A 21,158-nucleotide genomic window follows, 5' to 3' on the forward strand; every position below is an offset into this window, starting at 1 on the left:
AGAACTCAGGGTAAGGCCCAACTTTTGCTGCTAGCTGTTCTGGGCAAGGCTCACCAGGCCAGTATGAGACTCTCCAAGAGCTTGGCATTGCTGGAAAAAGGCCCAAGCTCGGCATGACAGGCATTTCTGGATGCTAGTCACCTCCTAAGTTCTCCCAGCTTTCTTGCCTCTCCCACACCCCTTGGAGATATCCTCCTATCCCCCCTCCTCAGCTCCCTCGCTAAGGCCCTGCCTCTTTACTTTTTCTGTCTTCGTCCCCTGGACTGTCCAACAGACTCTGAATCACTGTCCCCTTCATCCTCAGCGAGCCGATCAGGAAACTTCCTGCGTTTCCTGCGGACGTAGGGGTGGCCGGGGAGGTGTTTATGCAGTAGAGCCAGCAGGCACTGCTCTGTCTTCTCCATGCAGCTTAGCACGTGACTGCCGCGGCAGTTGTAGAGCTCCGCATTTGTAAACACTTGCTTCATGTCGGTGAGGAACTCTTGCACAGATCGGTAGTTCCCACACGAGCACTTGTTCTGCATGGTCTGGAAGTCCATGGGGTGGTCAATCACATCATAGTAGTCCTCTGCCTCATCTCTGGTCACAGGCTCCCTGCAGGAAAACACCAAATGAGAAACGTGCACCAGCCAGAGGACCACCAGCCCCAAGCAGCCACGATCGGCCAACCCAGGAGACCAGGTATGCTCACTCCCCATTCCCTTGCCAAGACATGTCTCAAAAGGAGGGGCCAGGGCAGCCTGAGGGGCGTGGCACTCACCGGAAGGGCCAGCTGAAGCGGTACTTCACCAGTTTGTGAAGGACCTCCTCACACTTCTGCAGCTCCACACTCTGCCTCCTTGAGCTTCGCTTGGTCTGAAGTACCTAGCACCAGAGAAAGCAGGGTGCCAGTAGGACTTAGAGGACAAGAGGAGACAGGACACACATACACACACTCCCCCCCCCATCTGCTTGGGCATCAAACTTGGGTGATCTGCAAGTGAGGGACAGTGACTAAAGCAGCAGAGGACAGGCAGCAAGTGCCCATCAACAGAACAGAGAGTGGCTGGAGAGGACCACAGCAACTGGACACTCACCCTGGGAGAGATGGACCCAGATTATGGGCATAAACAAGCAGTCTAGAAGGTAAGGCAGCAGCTGATCCTAGCAGCCAGCTTTGTGGGCTAGGCTATGCTTAGAGGTGTGGCTCCCTTGCTCAGCTGGCTGCGAGAGGAGGTGGCTAAGGAGATACAGGGTGGGGTACCATTCCAGGCAGCCATAGCCAAGTGGAACCCCCACACAATGCACTAGCCAACTTTAAGGACTGTTCCTCTACATAACAGCTTGTTTTATGTCCTCAAGCCCAAATTAATCTGTAAGGACAAGCCAGTTCGAGAGGTTCCTTCTGTTCTTCTCGCTCAAGTGAGATTAAAAGTGACCAACTAAAAGGACATCAGCCGATGAACATAGGGGTGGGGGTGATGTCCTCATAACAACTGCGACTGAAGCCGAGCAGTTCATGGCTCTGGCATTGCTGGCATTCCCATAGGGAGGCCCACCCCTCTGGGCCCACCAGAGACACATGGACACTATTTTAAAGTCCCTAACGAGCTATGGGCTGCTGCTAACTAGGGGGAGACTTGTCTGCAGGCTAGGCAGGATGCCGGGCATAGCTGCTCCTGGAGGGCCTGCTGCCTGGTCTGCCCAGAGCCCATCCATCTGCTGCCTCAGCCCCCAGCCCGAGGGGAGGGGAGGCTTCCACCTGTTGCACTGTGAATTCCTCATGGTGGACTAGAACACAAAGAATACAAAGACTAGAGAAGGCTAAGTCAGTCTTACCAGCTCATCAACCTCTGTATCATCCTTTGGCCGTGACCTCCTGGCAGAATGTGACTTCTTACCCGGTGGTCTGCCTGACCTTGCTGCAGGGATGACACTCTGCTTGCTTCGGATGTTCTTCCGAGGTCTCACTGAAAGAGAACATGGGCTTAGAGCAGAGCACTCAGAGTAGCATGGCATGTGCATGGTAGGGGAGGGGTGACACCACCTAAGTAAACGGGCAGTGACTTTCTGGAGTGCCATAAGGCCAGGTCCCAGCACTTCTATCCTGTGTCCATTTGGTTCAGTTTTATCAGTTATGTCAAGGAACTCAGCAGGTAACAAGCTTGCTAACATGGTAGCATGGCTCTCCTATAGCCCAGACTTGGCCCAAGAGAATGCATGCACTTACTTCCATGTACAAGGGACTCTGACCTTGTGTAATTTCCAGTTACCCTAAGCTCATTACCCAGTGTTCTCAGTGAAAAGCTCACTCATGCAGTGGGTCAAAGGATTCTGCAAATCCAAGTCAGGACCTGCTTTCTCACGTTTCTGAAAAGCACGATGGTCGTTTAGGACTCTTCCCTAGGAGCCCTGCCTGGAACACCCAAAGAGAATAAACTTGAAGGCACTTAGACTCCTCGTGTCTGGCTGACAGGTGCTCAGGGACAGGCGAACCAACATTCCTTGGGATGCCCTTGGGAACATTCTCTGCAAGGATTAACTCAAGGCTTCTCCTCCACTAAACCATTTTCCACGACCTTTCCTTGCTAATACCGCGTGGGGGGAGATGACATGTGGGTAGAGAATGTGTTCAGAGAGGCAGCCATGCGGAGAACCAATGACTGATGCTTCCCATTCTATTTTGGGACCATGCTAACCCTCCGGGGGCTATTTTAAGGCTTCTAGCCCCAGACAAGGATCATGAGGAAGAAGAAGCTGAGGCTCAGGTGCTAGGCCGAAACGAGGGAGCCAGGAAACCAACAAAGGTGGATTAAAAGGCTGAGCACACCGAGGGCTCCAAAGTATCAAATACTTTCTGGATTCTTCTGGTGGACAATAACCTTAGAAGCCCAGATACAACTACTGCCTTCATGGGGTAGAGGTGGGACACCATCAGTAGCACGAAAATAAACAGAAGCAACTCTATGCTGCACTGAGTTGTGTAGGCTCAATTTTCTTAGCAAATATATTTTATTATGAACTTATTAATTGAAAGTACTTCACTTGGGCTGGAGAGATGGCTCAGGGGTTAAGAGTGCCGCCTGCTCTTTCAGAGGTCCTGAGTTCAATTCCCAGCAACCACATGGTGGCTCACAACCATCTATAATGTGATCTGATACCCTCTTCTGCAGATAAAGCACTCATATGCAATAAATAAAATAAATAAATCTTAAAAAAAAAAGTACCTCACTTATAACCCGACTAACCTAAACAACAGGAAAAGAAGATTAAAGAATACAGCAATGAAAACATAAGGATATCAGTTCCAAGGAACGATTCTCCTGGCGTAATCAGCAGATTTCTTCTGCTGGAACCTGGAGCAACCAGAACCTGGAACCTTCCCTCGAGCAGTTCTCTAGGAGCGTCTTGAAGTGGAGCAAGGAACAGTCAAAACTATCCCAAGTCTCCAAAGGCCCCGCCTCTTGTTTTTGGCTCACACATATCTCCTCTCAGAATTTGTTCAAGGATGTTTTTCAGCTGATTAACAACCAATCTCCCCCACACGGTGGTTCAACTTCTAACGGGATAAACATCACCTGCTCTCTCATAGTCTTTCTCTCATCTCCCACTTGTGATTTAAATAAAAAACCTGTTTCTCTCTCCTTCAGAGCTGTCTCCAGACAATGCACCCATACCATCTGTCATGAGGAGAGCCTCTTCATAACATAGGACAGCTAGACCTAGCACATGTGAATTCATACCTAGTGACATGGTGGCACATGTTGGTAATCCCACCAGTGAGGAGGCATTCCAGGACAGCTTTGGGAAAATACTTTTAATCACAGTATTTAGAAGGCCAAGACAGGCAGATCTTTGTTTATTTGAGGCCAGCTGGCCTATACTGCAATTTCTAGGACAGCCAGGGCTACATAGTAAGATGGGAAAGATCACGCAATAGCTGTGCCTAATGTGAGGGAGGAAGGTCAGTTAGGGCAGGCGCGGAGGCCAGAACACAAGGACATGGGATGCACTGCTGCAGTAGGACATGGCCATACCAACACATGCTTTTTCTCACAGCACAGGTAACTCTTCAGAGCTGCATTACTCTTGAGACCTGTGGTCTATTTTCTACCAGCCTATAAGAGGATCCCGCTGAAAGGCTGGCTGGAGCCATTGGCTTCCTTCAGTGACAATACTTAAGAGCCTTTCCAACTCCTCTATGAAAGGACTAGAGAAAACCAGCCTTCTTTTCCAAACTAGCAAAGCTAGGCACTTGCACACGCCGGGGAGCATCAGTCAACATATGTGATGAGAGAAGCAAACCCAGTCTCTGAAGCCAGCCCAGCACCACAGACTAAAGACGCCCCTTGGTCACTGCTGCTATGCACAGACAGGGCCAGACCTTGTCACAAACGGACTTGAACCCCTCAGCCCTACTAGATCTTAGAGCAAGTGATCTGCTGTGGGCTGATGCCTAGGAGACCAACCCAACTTCTCCCTGATTTTTATCTTTGTATGAGCCTGTATGTACATAAACATATGTGCCCATGAGTGAAGGTGCCCAGAGTCCTAGATAGCCTGGAATTGGGAGTTTTAGGCAGTTGTGAGCTGCCCAACGTGGATACTGGGAAGTGAGCACTGGTCATGTGGTAGAGTAGTATGGATTCTTAACTGCGGATCCACCCTTCTACTCCATCTGCCTCCTCCCCCACCATCTTGAAAGCCAATATAGACATATGGGCTCAGTCACCACAGCCCCAAGAGAGAAGAGGAAGGGAGCTAAATGGCAGTGCTCAATTTCTCTTGCCAGTCAGGCTTCTCTGGTCAGTTTGAGAGACTGAGGGCAACTATGCCTCATTGGACACTTACACCGCAAGCCAGCCACTTCATAATCCTCTTCCTCCTCCTCCTCATCTTCTTCTTCCTCTTCTTCCTCATCACCACTCTCATCACTTTCACTGTCCTCAGAGGTAGACTCTTCAGCGTAATTCCTATGGTAAGGAAAGGCCAAGTAGAGACACAGTTCGAGTTTAGTCAGGAGGGCTAGCCCACACCCCCAAGCCCATCTCTGCAACAGTTAGGAGCAGATGGAGCTGACAGTCAGGGGAGAGACCCCGAGCACAGCAGCGGCCTCTACTGTGCTTCAGCAGTGTGCCTCCCTCTGCTCAGCCTGAAGGGACTTAGTGGACCAAGAACAAAATGCAGCCTCTGCCTCTCACAAGCAGTAGAAACACAGAAAGCCAGAGAAGTGAAATTTCAGACACCAAAGCTGCCTGCCTCAGAGGTGGACTGGGAGGACTGAGCCCAGACAGGTGTTACTGCCCACCTTGATGGCTCTCTTCCAGGAGCTGAGACAATTTGCAGATGACCACAGAACAAAGCAACTAATCCCAGCTCAGAACAGCTGGTCCTAAGCACTACTTCAGAGCAGCATGCCTCCTGTCCCTCCAGGGGAGGTGGTGGAGGAGTGAGAGCAAGAACTAAGCCAGCCAGGCTGTTACGGTGTGGCTGGGATTGAACAGTGCTACCCTTTTCAAGAGAGACAGCCTAGTTCTGTAAGGATGCCCTTTCACAACCTCAAATGCCAAAACAGAAGGCCACAGCAGTAATGGGAAAATATTAGGTGCTTCAAAGGTGCTGGCTTATCTGTCTTGACACCAGAACAGAATGAAGCACTGATCTACTTGCAGGGCACGGGCAGTCAAGGAGGTACTAGGTGGGCGCTGGCTGCCTGGAGGAGAAGCCATTCATTCTAAGGATATGAGGACTTCTGAAAGAGGCGATTTTAGCCTAGCCCCAGGCAGTTTACCCAGTGGAGAGTGCTGGACAGACAGGATGCTAGATGTTGGGGAGCAAGAGACAGCAAGAATAATACAGTCTTTAACAAAGCACACAAACAGGAGAAAAAGTCTAATGTGTCAAGAGTCTCAAAAATAAGGATGAGGAGTCTGAATTTAGTTTTAGAGGCAAGAGGAAGACTAGAAATTTCAGGACAGTTCTGTCTTCTGTATGCTGCTCTGATCTCACTAGTGAGAGGCCACAGATGGAAGAAGGGGAGGAACAGGGGCTGAAAGCCACCAAAGAAGCCCAGCTGAGAGCCAGGCAGGAGGAATGCCAGGAGGGGCTACAGAGAATGAGCAGGAGACCAATTCACAGACAGCAGACAGTGGGTTGGTAATAGTTGGCCAGTTAATAAATATGTAAGACAGATGAAGGGATGCTCATGTCCACAGACAGCAGGCAGAGGAGAGTAAGTGTGGGAGGGAAGGCAGTGATTGCCTGGGGAAGAGAGCAGCTCTCACGGAAGCAAGGAGGTAAAGGCAGGAAATGCTGTCGCTGAGATGTGTAAGAGATGGAGGGATGGCCCAGAGTTAAAACACTGGCAGCTCTTCCAGTGGCCTGAGGTTCGATTCCTAGCACCTACAAAGAGGCTCATAACATCTGTTAACTTGAGTTTCAGAGGATCCAGTGCCGCCTTCTCACCCCCACAACCACCAGACACACATGTAGCACACAGACATAGATGCAGGCAAAAGCCACACACACTGAAAACAAAACAAAAACTGTAAATGCGGGGGTGGGGTGGGGGTGCATCCAGAAGAGACAGCTAGTAGTGGTGGCACACGCCTTTATTCCCAGCACTCAAGAGGCAGAGGCAAACAGACCTCTGAGAAACACTGTCTTGAAAAAGCAAAACAGAAGTGAGGGCTAGAGGGGGCACAGGGCTAACAGTGAAAAGCAGAAACATCAACATTCAACAAAACCAGATGGCTCAGCAGTTAAGAGCTCTTGTTGCTCTTTTGTTAGACCCAGGTTCAATTCCCATCACCCACAGTAGCTGGCGACCATCACAACTCCAGTTCCAGGGGATCCAATGTCTTCTTCAGAACTCCACAATGAACAGACAGACACATTACGTATACACACATGCAGGCAAAACACTCACACGTAAAAAGTAAAGTTAAAACAACACATATACTGTCATATGACAGTGTCTAGCTCCTATTGTTGCACTAGAAATGACCAAGCTTTGAACCCAAATGAGCTTAAAGCTCCTTGGAAACAATTTGAGTAACTTATCAATGCTCTCATATATCCCAGAAAGTCTTTCAACTTGCTTTGTAGCCAAAGATGACACAGAACTCTTGATTCTCCTGCCTCCGCTTTCTTAGTGTTTGGGATTATGGGCTTGCACTTACCATGCCTGACTTATGTAGTGCTAGGAACCAAATCCAGCACTTTGTACATGCTAAGAAAGCATTCTACCCAGTGAGCTATATCCCCACCACATCCCACCCCCACTTATTTTTAAAAGAAAAAAATTCTCACCTGCCACGGGAATTGCGCCTGGCGGTAGGAGGCTGGCAAGCTGGACACTGCCACTCGCCATCTGGTACTTCATAGAGGGCCGGCCTCAGGCAGAACAGGTGGAAGGCTTTATTACACTCATCACACAGGATCAGCTTGTCATCTTCACCTGCAGGGACAAGAGACTCACACAGCACTGTTGGCAGCACAACAAAACAAACACTGCAGCACAGCACTTATCTTTTCTTGTTAAAGCCTTATTTTTATTTCTGTCTGTGTGTGTCTGTGGGAGAGTATGCCATGTGTGTTTGTGAGTCTGTGAAGCCAGAGAGAGCACCAGAGCCCCTGGAGCTGGAGTTACAGGAACTGTCCAACATGGATCCTCCAGAAAAGCATCAAGCATTGTGAGGGCTAAGCATCACTCCAGCTCCTTTTTTTTCTTTCTTTTAAGACAAGGTTTCACTGCATAGCCCGCACTGACCCGGAACTTGGGGAGAACCTCCTGTCCCTGCCTCCCAAATGATGAGACTGCAGGTACATAGATAGCATCAAAGTCAGCTGTTGTTTTGTGTGTGCATGTGTGGAGGCTAGAGGCTGACCCGAGGTTTCCTGTTCTGACAGCTTCCCACCTTATACACTGACACAGGGTCTCTCACTTGAACCCAGAGCTGAACACGGTCCGTGAAGTCCCCTTCTCTCTATTTCCTAGCAGCCCGGACAGTTCAACCACCAATTCCCAGTCTACATTTATGTGGGTGCAGCAGCGGAACTATAGTCACCCCATGGTTATGTGCACGTGTTTTACCAACTAAGCCATCTTTCCAGCCTGTTCTTATTTTATTTTTTTAATGCATTTATTTTCTGAAAACTGGACAATTTAGGGAGAGTTCCTAACTCACCTTCTCAGAACTACCAAGAATCAGGGCAGGACAATTAATATTTACTAAGAGCTGACTGGGCATGGTGGCATACTCCATTAATTCCAGCACTCAAGAGGCAGAAGCAGGTGGATATTTTTGAGTTCCAGGCCAGCCAGAGTTACAAAATGAGACCCCATGTCAAAGTAAGTAAGTAAATAAATAAAAGAAAGGAAGGAAGGAAGAATGCTATTCGATAGCGTGGGTATTTTAACCAAAAGGCAACAAAAATCAGGAAATGGCTGGAGATTCTGTTGTTCTTTGTGGACCCAAAACTCTGGCTTGGGTCCTCAGTGACCAGGTTTCTTTTCTTTCTTCTTCTTCTTCTTCTTTTTTTTTTTTTGTTTTTCGAGACAAGGTCTCTCTGTGTAGCCTTGGCCATCCTGGACTCACTTTGTAGACCATGCTGGCCTCAAACTCACAGCGATCCGCCTGCCTCTGCCTCCCAAGTGCTGGGATTAAAGGCACCAATACCGCCTGACTATGACCTGGTTTCTTTACATTAAAAAACATACGGTGTGAACGTCACATGATTAGCTTCCTTTTCCAACCACCTTTCAAGGTCAGTTTTGCAGCAACTGAGTCCACAGTGCTTCATTCTCTGAACACTGATAGTTCAGAGGGAAGCACTAGTCAAGGAGAAGTAAATCACGTGGAAGAGCTCAGTACAAAACATTTCCAGCCGGGTGTGGTGGCGCATGACCTTGATCCTGGCACTCGGCGAGGCAGAGGCAGGCGGATCTCTGTGAGTTCAGCACAGCCTGGTCTATAAAGTGAGTCCAGGACAGCCAAGGCTACACAGAGAAACCATGTCTCGAAAAACCAAAACCAAAACTCATTTCTGAATGCTCTGCTCTGCACTCAGGTCTGGGTGTGCAATGAGCAAACAGTGCCCTCTGCTGGACACACTTGTATAAACTGAAGACTGAGCAGCTGTTTCAGCCATCCACTGCAGATGTTTATGCATGCTCACCAGCATGGTGCTGACTGCAAAGGAAAAGAACTGCCCTACCCACCACACTGAGAATTTGCACAGGAGAGAGGAGAAAAACGGTGTGCTAAAATTCCTTCAGAAGATGGGGGTGGCAGACTAGCACGCACGCCTATTACTGCAGCACTGGGGAGGCAGAGGCAGGCAGATCTCCGAGTCCAAGGCCAGCCTGGTCTATAGAGTGAGTTCAAGGACAGCCAGGGATACACAGAGAAACCTTTTCTTGAATAATCAAAAAACAAAACCAAAAATTCCTTCAGATAAAGAAGATTTTGAGAGTGGACAGCCTAGCCCCAAACAATCAGACGAGCAACTCTTCTCCTCGATGCATACCTTTCTTTCGACAAACTTTGCATCTAGCGTTTTCTGCAGACATATCCCACTTGATACATGCATCAAGCATCCCAAGTAGAACGTGCATTCTGGAAAAGGTCTGTGCTTCACGGATTGCTGTTTTCCATTTTTCCAGTGCAGAGGCGACCTAAGCACGAAGTAAAACAGCTTGGTATTATGACCTCAAAGACAACAGAGCACTAAGAACATGTTAAGATGTAATAGAGTTCCAAAGATACCTGCCTCCCATTAAATTACCCCATCAAGGTCTCAAAGGATGAGAAACGTAAGCATGCAGTAGTGAGAAGCAATGTGAGGTCTCCTCCATTGGGATGGCTGAAGGGTGTCACATCATTTAGAAGTGGGATAAACACTTGCAAGCAACATCAAATATGGCCCAGGAAACGTTAGTTACTGAGTCATTCGTTCAGGCCCAGATAAGGTAAGTCTTATCCTTGAAGCTTCCCACTCTTTTTTGTGTACCTCTTTTTTGTGTAGCTCTCCTCTCATCTGCGCATTACTTTAACAAAAGTGAAATTTCTCACGTCTTGGGGTTTGTCCGATTAATCCTGAACATTCACCACCAGTACATGCTTTGCACTCCCCTTACATCACCAGGAAATGCAAGCTGAACTAGAATTAGCCATAGTTAGAATGAACGGTGGAGGGATAGGATTAGAATCTGAGTGGTAAACACGACACTTTCCCCCTATAAAGTGGGTGTCTGAGGTCAATGAGATGGCTCAGTCGGCACCTTCCTCTGCTCGACCATTCAAGTGCCCCAGCTTGGCATGCTGACAATGAGCCTCTGGTTAGGAAGTGAACAGTATCCAGGAAGGAACTTACATGTCAAACCACACCAGCAGCCCCTTTGGTTAACACTAGCAAGTCAGCTATCGTGACTCTGGAAGGGATGGAAGGCTGCACAAAATACCATTCAAAATGGAAAGCTTTGCTACTTTGACAGAACACCCCACTACAGGGCTGTCATATGAAACATCGATGGGGAACTTGCATCAGAAAGACAGGCAAATTCACAAGCCAGTTCGTACTTTTAAATACTACATAGTACCTCTTAAATATGCTCAATTATTAGGTATTAATGAACTTTTAGGGTGTTTAAATGAGGCTAGAGATAGCAAGGTGGTTAAGAGCACTTGCTGCTCTTGCAGAGGACCTGGGTGTAGTTCTCAGTATCCACATGGTGGTTTCCAAGAATCTGTAATTCAATTCATGGGATCCAACATCCTCCCTCTTCTTACCCCATGTGCTACATGCACACACACAAACAGGCAAATCATTCATATGCATAAATTAAGAAAATCTAGATGGGCAGTGGTGGCACAGGCCTTTAATCCCAGGTCTCAGGACCCAGAAGTAGAGGCAGGTGGATCTCTCTGACTTAGAAGCCAACCAGGTCTACAGAGGAAGTTCCAGAATGGTCAGAGCTATACAGAGAAATTGTCTTGAAAAACAAAAAACAAAACAACGTAATTAATTACAAAAATGAAGTGTGTTTAAAGAGGGGGAACGCTCACTACTCTGACTTGATTATATATATGCTGTATACACACTGAGTTATATTGCACACTATAAATTTTAATAACTAAAATAATGAAGAAAAGTTAAGGGCCAGGCCTGGTAGCTTGTGGGAGGCAAAAGAGTCCTTGTGCTCAGAGATAAGCACTAGAGAAACTGGAATGCTGAACACACAGGGTTTTTGCTTCAAAGGAAGGGATGCATAACTTCTTATCCTCCCAGAACACTGGGAGCAGACATGTGTTCTAGCCTGTGACCTCTGTGATGCCTGTGTGCCTGGAGACCACAACACACCCTCCCCTACACTCTGATCCCAAGTTGTGTTTTCTCAGTCAATCTACAGAACTTATCTCAATGGAAGGTATCGCATGTACTTTACAAAAGGTTTTGATGTAGTCACCTCCGATTGTTATTTAGCTTACTCTGTGCTTTATAAGTTTTCATCAAGTTGTGCTGTACTTAAAAATACCTAAAATAACCGGGCATGGCGGCACATGCCTTTAATCCCAGCACTTGGGAGGCAGAGGTAGGCAGATTGCTGTGAGTTCAAGGCCAGCCTGGTCTACAAAGCCAAGTCCAGGTCAGTGAAGGATACACAGAGAAACCCTCTACTGAAAAACGAAGAGGAGGAGGGAAAAAAAAAAAGCCTAAAATAGGGGCTGGAGCTGGAGAGATGGCTTGGAGGTTAAGAACACTGTCTGTTCTTCCAAAGGTCCTGAGTTCACATTCCAGCACCCACACGGTGGCTCCCTCTTCTGGAATGCAGGCACACACGTGAGCAGAATACTGTACAAATAATAAATAAATCTTTCAAATAAAATGCCTAAAATAAATTACTCAAGGTGTTGGTTTGACCCAACACTAGTCAGTCACTTTGAACCAAACTGCCTTCTTGCCTCCCTCAAATCATTTTCTGCTGGCTGTGTTAGTCAGACTCTTGTGGTCGCTCAGATCTTGGGAGGCTAAGGCAGGAGGATCACTAAGAGGTGATTACCAAGGTAAGCCTAGGCTACAGAGTGAAACCTTGTTTCATAAAAACAAGCAAATAGAAAGTAAAAATTATGTGACTGGTAACAGTTGTCAAACAAATCTGGGCATAGTGGCACAGATCTGTTATGTCAACACTCAAGAGGCTGAGACAGAATTATTACGGGTTTGAGGCCAGCCTGGGCTACATGGTAAGGTCCAGTCTCAAAAGAGACAGGACGAGAGGAGAAGAGAAGAGAAATACAGAGGCAGAAAGGGAGAATGCCAAATATGAGATTCTTCCTAAAGTATACATCATTGTCAATTTTTGGAAACAAAATAGGCATTATATACCAGATTAGGACTGGAGGGTTGGCTCAGCAGTTAAGAGAACTTGCAGCTCTCGTAGAGGACTGCAGTTCAGTCTCTAGCACCCACATCAGATAGTGGACAATTGCCTACCAACAGGGGAGCTGATGCCTTTTTCTGGCTTCTGAGAGCCCTGTCTGCACGTGGTGCATATACAGTCAAGCAGGCATACACATAAGTGAAAATGAACAAAATTTTTTATAATTAAAAAAACAAACAAACCAACCCCCGCCCCGGATCATTTATTACTACTAAAAAGACCTGGGCAACGATCTCATAGAACTAAAGAAACTGAAGCTCAGAGGTCAGGCTGACATAAACTCCTGTGCCAGCCAAGGATGCTCTGGCTCTTATTCAGTGGAAACTTTCAAAGCAGAGGGCAGTGGAAAATTTTGAGCTGTGGCAAAGCTGACCTTTGGGGGGAGCTACGGGGCAGGATACCGCTTAGAAGAGGATACTGCAGAACCACTCAGCAAGCAGCTGAACAGATTTTCCAAGAAGCTCCCCACTTTTGCACTCTGGACATTTTATTTCAGCTCAGGGTTTATTACACAAAGGGACCTTAATGGGACTTAATTATCTGTTGGTCCTCAGTAAAAAGAAAATGTCACAGAAAAAATAAACAGCCAGGAAAGACCAGGCTCTTCCAAGAGCTTTCCAATAAAAATCAGTACAAAGCTGGGTTAAGGGGCAACATGGCTCATAGGATAAAGGTAACTGCCACCAAGCCCAACAGTCAGAATCCTCCCCCTGAGATCACATGATCAAAGAACTGACTCCTGCAAGTTGTTCTCTGACCTCTGTAGACTTTCTGTGGCTGACAACACACACAAATAAGAATAAAACAAAACAAAACAGAAAGCCTGGTTAAAAACAAAACCCATGTAGCAAAACAGCATCTCATAAATATATACAATGAACTGTAGAGTGTTTTTAAAAACGGAATGCAATCTACTCTGATTTGGTCAGTATATATACTGTACAGGCTGAATTGTCACACTGTACTCATAAATGAACATGATTAAATTAATAAGGAAGTTTAAGACAGGTCTGGTGGCTCAGGTCTGTAACCGCAACACTCGGGGACCTGAGGCAGGAAATGTCTTAGAGATCACCTATGTTATCTAGGTGCTAAAAGCCATCGAAAGAACTCACTTGAAGGAATGTCCCAGTAAAATACTAAGACAGGCAGGAAGTCCTACTATGAAGCAAACTAGCCTCTTACTCCCTGAATCATATATCACTGTGGCCTAAGAAAAGTAAGGGGAAATACAACTGTGTACCAACTCTTGAGGTATTTTAGAAAGAGCAGGCAATCTACTCTTGAGTATTTTTGCTTGCAATCACATATGCACAATAAGAGGGCTTGTTACAGATGGTAAGCTGACATGAGGGTTCTGGAAATTAAAGCTGGTCCTCTGGAAAAGTAGGCAATGTCTCAACTGCCTTGGTATCTCTGCAGCCCCTGAGAGTAGACGGCTGTGGTGATGCTTAAGAGGCAAAAGTAAGAGGACTCACTCAGCTGGGACTACGTAAGACCCTGTATTTAAAAAACAAAAAACAAAAGGCCAGGTATGTCAGCATAGATGTTTAATCACAGAAGCAGGTAGAATCTCTGAGTTTAAGGCCAGTCTCGTTTAAATAAAGAGTTCTAGGCCAGCATAGGGAGAGCATTGGCTAAATAAAAATAAAACTAAATAGATTTGTGTGTAACCACCAGACAAATTTCCTTTTGTTCTGCACTTAAGGACTCATTCACTATTCTTCAGAGCCAGCCCCCTCGCCTACTGCTGGGAAGCTCTGACACCCTCACATGTTAGCCTAAGCACCACCCCTCCTACACAGATGGCTTCCATCTACACCCCTTCCCCCCACCCCCAGCCCAAGGCAAAGTCTCTATGTAGCCCTGGCTGTCCCAGCCTTGAACTCAGAGACCTGCCTGACTCAGCCTCCTGAGAGCCAGGATCACAGGGCTGCACCAGGTGGGTTGAGTGTTGAGTGGTATGAAAGGGATCCCTATGTAAACGGCCATCTTTCCTGAGCCAGCAATAACATGGCAGCACAGGCTGAGCAAAGAGCATGGAGTCACAGCCAAAGCTGGCCACACCATCACTGGGGAAAGAACTGGGGCTTTACAGCATAAGCAAGGCTGGATGATGCTGTGCCACAGGACAAGCGCTGTTGTGCACTTTCTACCTTACTAAGTTCTCAACACGCAGGGATCTCTTAGACCGCAAATAGGAAACTCAAGCAGCTTGTTCTGCCATGTGGCTGCCTCTCTAAAGCAAGGACTCACAACTTAGATTCAGTAACTGAATACCTTTGCTTCCTCGACCATTTTTTTCTCTTCATCCACTTCCTCAGACTTTGTGGAATCTTCACTTTGGAGTTTCCTTTTCTTCTGTTTGGGAGCCATGAATCCTTGCAGAAACTTCTTTATGACACTGGCCTGAAGGGCAATGACGCATTCACCAAAATCCTTCAGTTTCTCTAAGGAAATGACCTATAGGAAAGGTTTAAAAATGAGACTGAGAGGAGGACAAGACGACCAAAAAAAAAAAAAAAAAAAAAAGAGGAGTCTGCCTATAAATTCCCAAACAACGTTAAGGCAAACACCAGAACTCTTAGGCAAACACCTGCACGCCTTAGTTAACAGGGCTGTGGACCTAACAGCTCCTGACTGCTTCCACTTCCCCAGGGAATGCTGAAGTCCCATCTACTCCAAGGAGTCCATCCAGTCAGTAGTCACTTCCTACTACACGAAGGGCAACTAGAGGGTGGAGGCACAGAGGGTGTGCCTAGCATGTGTGAGGCCATATGTTTAAACCCCAGCACCACAAAAAACAAACCAGAAATAAAACACAGGAAGAAAAACAAAGACAGTCTGAGAAGACGCGCGCTTTCCTGACTTTCTGGCTGAGTCAAGCTCTGAGCTTTATGTTCTCCCATCTCCACTGCGCCTTTGTTTACTGTATGGATGAAGAGGCAGGCACTAAGTCATTATCAATCAAAATTATGTTTTTTACAGAGCTGCAGAGAGGGCTCAGCAGCTTCGAGTGTGTACTGCTCTTGCAGATCGCCAGAGTTAAGTTGTTAGGAGGCTCAGTCACCAGTTAATCCATCTCCAGTGGGATCCAGCACGTCCAGCTGGTGCACATACCCACACACATAGTGAAAATAAACTTTACAGCTGGAAGTGGTGCTACAAGCTTTTAATCCCAGCATGTGGGACGCAGAGGCAGGCAGATCTTGGAGTCGGAAGCCAGGCTGGTCGACTTATCAAATTCCTGGCCAGCCAAGGCTACACAGTGATTCCCTTTCTCAAGAGAAAAGGAAAAACTAAACATTAAAAAAAAAAAAAAAAAAAAAAAAAAAACAAAAACTAGCCAGGTGTGGTGGTACACAAGAACACAGGTGCACATACCCACATACATAGCGAAAATAAACTTTACAGCTGGCAGTGGTGCTACAAGCTTTTAACCCCAACACTCGGGAGGCAGAGGCAGGCAGAGTTCGAGGCCAGCCTGGTCTACAAAGCAAGTCCAGGAAAACTAAGATTACACAGAGAAACCCTGTCTCAAAAACCAAAAACCAAACCAAAACAAACAAACAAAAACCAACCAACCAAAACAAACAAGAACAAAAATATTTTTTGATACCAAGTCTCACTAGGTAACCCTAGCAGACTGGAACTCACTATGTAGACCAGGCTGGCTCCCAAATCATAAAGACCTGCTTGCCTGTGCTTCAAGTGCTGGGATTAAAGGCATGCAATACCATTTTTAAAATTTAATTAATTAATTGTTTTAATCATATCCACACACCTGCTTGGCCTATGTGTACATGACTGCAATGCCCAAAGGAGCCAGTATCTGATCCTCTGAAAGGACAGTTGTAAGCTGCCTGACATGGGTGCTCTATAAGAGCCACTCCTTCCGCTTACAACAGTGTGCTCTTAGGCACTGCGCACTACTGTCTTGTCAGTCACAATAGGAATGCCAATATTAAAGAAGAGAGTCAAGTGTGATGCTGTGCACCTTCACTCCCACACTAGGGAAGCAGAATCAAGAGATGACGTGTGCTCGAGGCCAACCTCATCTATACAGTGAGTTCTGGCTGGGCCATGTGGCAAACCCTGCCTGAAGAAAAAAAATCAAGCCAGAAAGAAAAATAACCCAGTGTGAGCAAGAGAAAGAACTGGATTTGGCAAATTTCTTCATATTTAGCAAACAAAAGAGATGACAAAGAAAAAATTATACACATAATCTTTTGGTTCCACATGTATTATGTAAAACAAACCCAAACTGAAATATGATCCTAGCTTTACGTTAGCAGGTTAAGACACCAGCTCTGGAAAGGACTACAAGCTGAGTTTCTGAGAGCAGCAGTTTTCCAAGAGCATTTCCTTGCACTCTTACCCGGGCTTCAAACTCGGCCGTTCCCTCCATGTAGCCAAGGCCTCCTTTCTGCAGCCGCGTGGCCACTTCAATAAGATCACTCCTCAGGAAGTTTAAGAGCTCCTGGTTGCCATCACAAGATTTTAGACCCAAATTTGGCTTCCGAGCCAGATAAATAGAGTGAGTAATTTCTTGGTACCTACAGGAGGTGGGACAGGAAAAAAGGAGGTATACAGAAACTTTCAGAAGTACTTCTGCATCCCCCAGCAGCCAATAACCAGCTCTGTTTCTGTGTTATCCTATACTGGATGCTGGTGCTTCACATAAACAGAATCATACAACATGTGGCCTTTTCTGTTTGTCCTCTTTTGCCTAGTGTAACATTCCGACACTTAGCCATGTAGCTGCACAAACCAGTGCTTATTTATTTACTTAATGTATGTGGGTTTTTTGTCTGCATGTGTAATCCCTTCTGTAAGTAAACAGCATGATGTTTGGGCAGGTCACACTCTGTCTTTCTACTTATCAACTGGTAGGCAATTGTGACACTTGTGCCTTTGGCTGACCATGAATAACGACAAAACCAGTTTTGAACAACTAATTCAGGTAGGAATGCATTTCGCAATAACTACAATGGCTCACTGCTTGGTGCAGGGCACACACTAGTCAAGAAGCAATTATGCTACCCTGGATCATATATAAGCTAAATGTGTATCTTTCCAAATAAACATGATACTTAAAGATAATAATAAGCTTTATCAACATCAAAGGTTACAGACTTATTTTTGTAACTTTATTTTAATAGACTATCAACAAAAAGTCAGGTATGGCTGTACACAGTTCTAGCCAAGAGCTCCTTGACACCTGCACCAGATTTACATTTACACCGAGAAGATATGAATAAGAAATATTTACCTTTTCTCCAGTCTCTCTTTAAGCTGACTTTCTCTTATTCCCTGCGGATGAAGGCCATTTAGCAACTCGTCCAGTTCCTTCTGACTATCACATAGAAACCTGTAGAAGCAGAACAAACCTTACAAGTGGGAAGAACATTTAAAATCAAGCAGTGTATTAGTCTCAGTTGACAGTGAGGGAGAAATGCAGAATTCCAAACTGTTTTCAATCTAAAGTCTACCGCTAGAATACCTAATTTACTATTCCCATGAGGCCTAATGTTAACTTTATTCTAAGCTATGAGAGGAGCCAAGGTCTCCTGCTACAAAACAGAGATTTTGTTTGTTTTTCTGAGACAGGGTTTCTCAGTCTGTATAGAAGGCTAGCCTTGAACTCAGAAATCCACCTGCTTCTGTCTCTCTGCTGGGATTGACACCATTGCTTAGCTCAGAGACAGAATTTATAAAACTGTTCAAACAACTCTAAAAAGTTTATATCTCAAAGTATAACAGCTCAGATATAGGTGACTGCACCAAATACATTTTATATAATTAAAAGTAGCAAAGACCTTTTCAAAATCTACCTCTTTCCGTAAAAGCAGAATTGTACATTCAGACAGACCAATTGCTACTTTCAATTTTTTCCCCAATGGGTAGAATTTACTTAATTTATGTACCTTAATTTTAATTTATACAAGGTTTATAAAGTGTAATCACAAATTCAAAATACTTCAATATTCCTAAACAAAATCAGCAGCATTTGGCAGTGCTACTTAAGATGCATTACACAGCAGACTTGGTGGTACACGCTGCAGTCCTAGTACATTGGGAAGCTAAGGCAAGAAGAACAGATGGGCTCAAAGCCAGCATGGCCACACAGTGAACTCCATGCTCACCTGAGCTACAGTGTAAGGCTCTTGTGTCTCAAGAATTGGGGATAAATCTAGCATATAATTTACAAATTATAGCATAAAGGGGTCTGATAGCTAATCTAGGTTGTCAGTTGGACACACGTGGGAAGAAGGACCCTCAATTGAGGACCTGCTCTCATCAAATAGGTCTATGGGGCATTTGATTGCTTTGATAGAGGAGGGCCCAGCCCGCTGTAGACAGCACCACCTGTAAGCAGGTGGGAAGAAAGAAAGCTAAAGGCAAGCCTGTGAACAAGGCAGTAAACAGCATCCCTGTGACTCCTGACATGAACTCCTGCCTGGCTTCCCTGGAGGACGGATTGTAACCTATGAGTTAAAATAACTGTTGTCCTCCGCAAACTGTTTTAGGCCACAGCGTTTATCTCAGAAACAGAAGCCAAATGAAAACAAGCAGGGAAATCCACTCATCAGCTTTGAGAAAAATAGCTATTTACCAAAGATGACATGTGGCTTTAAAGCAGTGAGGTTTTTTTGCTTTCTTTCTTTTGAGGCAGGTCCTGGAGTTGGTATGTCCTGCTTCCATCTCCTGCCTGCTGGGAGACAGGAATACACCACCACACTGCCTAAGAGCTAATGGAGTCAGGTGGACATGGTGGCACATGCCTGTGACCCCAGCTCTCAGGAGGCAGAAGGATCTCTGTGAGTTCGAGGCCAGCATGGTCTACAAAGTGAATCTAGGAAAGCCAAGGCTACACAGAGAAACTCTGTCTCAGAAACAAAACAAAACAAAAAACACTAACAAACAAGCAAAACTAATGGAGGTGCAACTCAGGGCTTCACTCACACTGGCAAGCACTCGGCTGAGTCACAGCCCTTGCTCCCAAGTAAGCTTTGATATGCAAAAACTAAACAACACAAAATATCCTTAATGTCCCTGTTTTAAATATTTTCTTCCTTAACATAGGAAAGGAATAAAACTGAACAAGCCAGCTGGGTACACCTTTAATCCCAGCACTCAGGAGGCAGAGGCAGGTGAAATGCTGTGAGTTTGAGGCAAGCCTGGTCTACAAATTGAGTCTAGGACAGCCAGGGCTACACAGAGAAACTGTATCTTGAAAACAAAACAACAGCCGCCCCCCCAAAAAAAACCCACAAAAAAACCCCCACAAAACAAACAAACAAAACAACTGAACAAGCCGGGCGTGGTGGCGCATGCCTTTAATCCCAGCACTTGGGAGGCAGAGGCAGGCGGATCGCTGTGAGTTTGAGGCCAGCCCTGGTCTACAAAGTGAGTCCAGGATGGCCAAGGCTACACAGAGAGACCCTGTCTCGAAAAACCAAAAAAAAAAAAACAAAAACAACAACAACAAAAAAAACAACTGAACAAGCCAGTGGGTGTTCCTCTTACCATAGGTTCTGTCCTTGTTTGGGCACAGTGGTCTCCACAGCTTCTAGTGCTGATCCATGGTGTGTGTTCACACTTGCACTCTTGCCTATGTTTGCTTTTTTACCTAAGAAAAATACCAATGTTAAGTTTACTAGATTAAAAACCCAAGTCCTTGTTAAGAAAACTTAAGCAGACCATGATACACAGAGGCTGCCTATTAAACACAGAGCATGCTTATAATTACCAAAAAGTTAAATTTAAACTAACATTTAAGAAATATCTAAAGCACTCCCGTTCCCAGATTCACAAGTATTTATGTTATGTACAATTATTACATAATAAAGTTATAGTACAAAGAAAACTCAAAATCCAAACCTTGAGAAAATATCTTTGTTAAAAAAAATTTCAAATTTAGCCAGGTGTGGTGGCGCTTGCCTTTAATCCCATCACTTGGGAGGCAGAGGCAGGCAGATGTCTGTGAGTTCGAGGCCAGCCTGGTCTACAAAGCAAGTCCAGGTCAGCCTAACCCTAACCCTGAGAAACCCTGTCTCAAAAAAACAATCAGTCAATCCAAATCTTAAAGCAGTGGATATTAATATCGTCTGAGTAGTATACTGAGCCTCATATGGTCCCCATCTCTTTTGTTTTACAGCAATAGTGATACCCAGTTGGTATTGAAAGCTGTATTCTAAGTCTTTTCTGGGGCTGGAATTTGCACTTTTACAATGCTAGACAACCATGCCTCCACCAGGGAGAACACCAGACCCTCACACTGCAAGTAGTAGCTATGGGGCTAAGCTATACATCTGGTAGGGTAGGTCTATTACATGCTTTTTCAGCATGCAGTACTTTAAATGTCTGATAGGATTATCAGACACAACACTGAAGTTGAGAACATCTATGTTTATTTTCTACAGTTCAACAGCTGCACAGTTTAAACCCTAAGCAAACTGATCTTTAGGGTTGTGGTGGTGCACACCATTAATTCCAGCACCTGGGAGGCTGAGGCAAGGAGATCTCTGTGAACTCCAGGCCAGCAACTTCTATGCTTCATAAAATTAAAAATACCTGGCCCAGTAGGTAAAGGTGCCTGCCACCAGGCCTGCAGACCTGAGTGTAATCCCCAGGACCAACACGGGAGAGAGAGCCAACTCCTACAAGTTGTCCTCTGACTTCTACATGCATGCACCCACACATACACACAAACACATAATGTAATATAGAA

General features: G+C 45.7%; 1 protein-coding gene across 2 annotated transcripts in view; it reads right to left on the reverse strand.

The window, feature by feature from the left end:
• Positions 1 to 147: 147 nt before the first annotated feature.
• Baz1b (bromodomain adjacent to zinc finger domain 1B) overlaps positions 148 to 21,158 on the reverse strand; it is a 65,355-nt gene continuing 44,344 nt past the window's right edge. For both annotated transcript variants that reach the window (XM_051161257.1, XM_051161256.1), the window contains 10 exons: positions 19,955 to 20,057; positions 17,697 to 17,795; positions 16,803 to 16,980; positions 14,705 to 14,887; positions 9,511 to 9,658; positions 7,291 to 7,438; positions 4,831 to 4,952; positions 1,819 to 1,949; positions 761 to 864; positions 148 to 594 (listed from right to left, as the gene is read on the reverse strand). In XM_051161257.1, coding sequence (XP_051017214.1) covers positions 237 to 594; positions 761 to 864; positions 1,819 to 1,949; positions 4,831 to 4,952; positions 7,291 to 7,438; positions 9,511 to 9,658; positions 14,705 to 14,887; positions 16,803 to 16,980; positions 17,697 to 17,795; positions 19,955 to 20,057 — 1,574 coding nt within the window. In that variant the 3' untranslated portion in view covers positions 148 to 236. The remainder of the gene's footprint in view (positions 595 to 760; positions 865 to 1,818; positions 1,950 to 4,830; positions 4,953 to 7,290; positions 7,439 to 9,510; positions 9,659 to 14,704; positions 14,888 to 16,802; positions 16,981 to 17,696; positions 17,796 to 19,954; positions 20,058 to 21,158) is intronic.

Source organism: Acomys russatus, chromosome 19 (assembly GCF_903995435.1).
Source record: "Acomys russatus chromosome 19, mAcoRus1.1, whole genome shotgun sequence".
In the NCBI taxonomy this organism is placed as follows: Eukaryota; Metazoa; Chordata; class Mammalia; order Rodentia; family Muridae; genus Acomys; species Acomys russatus.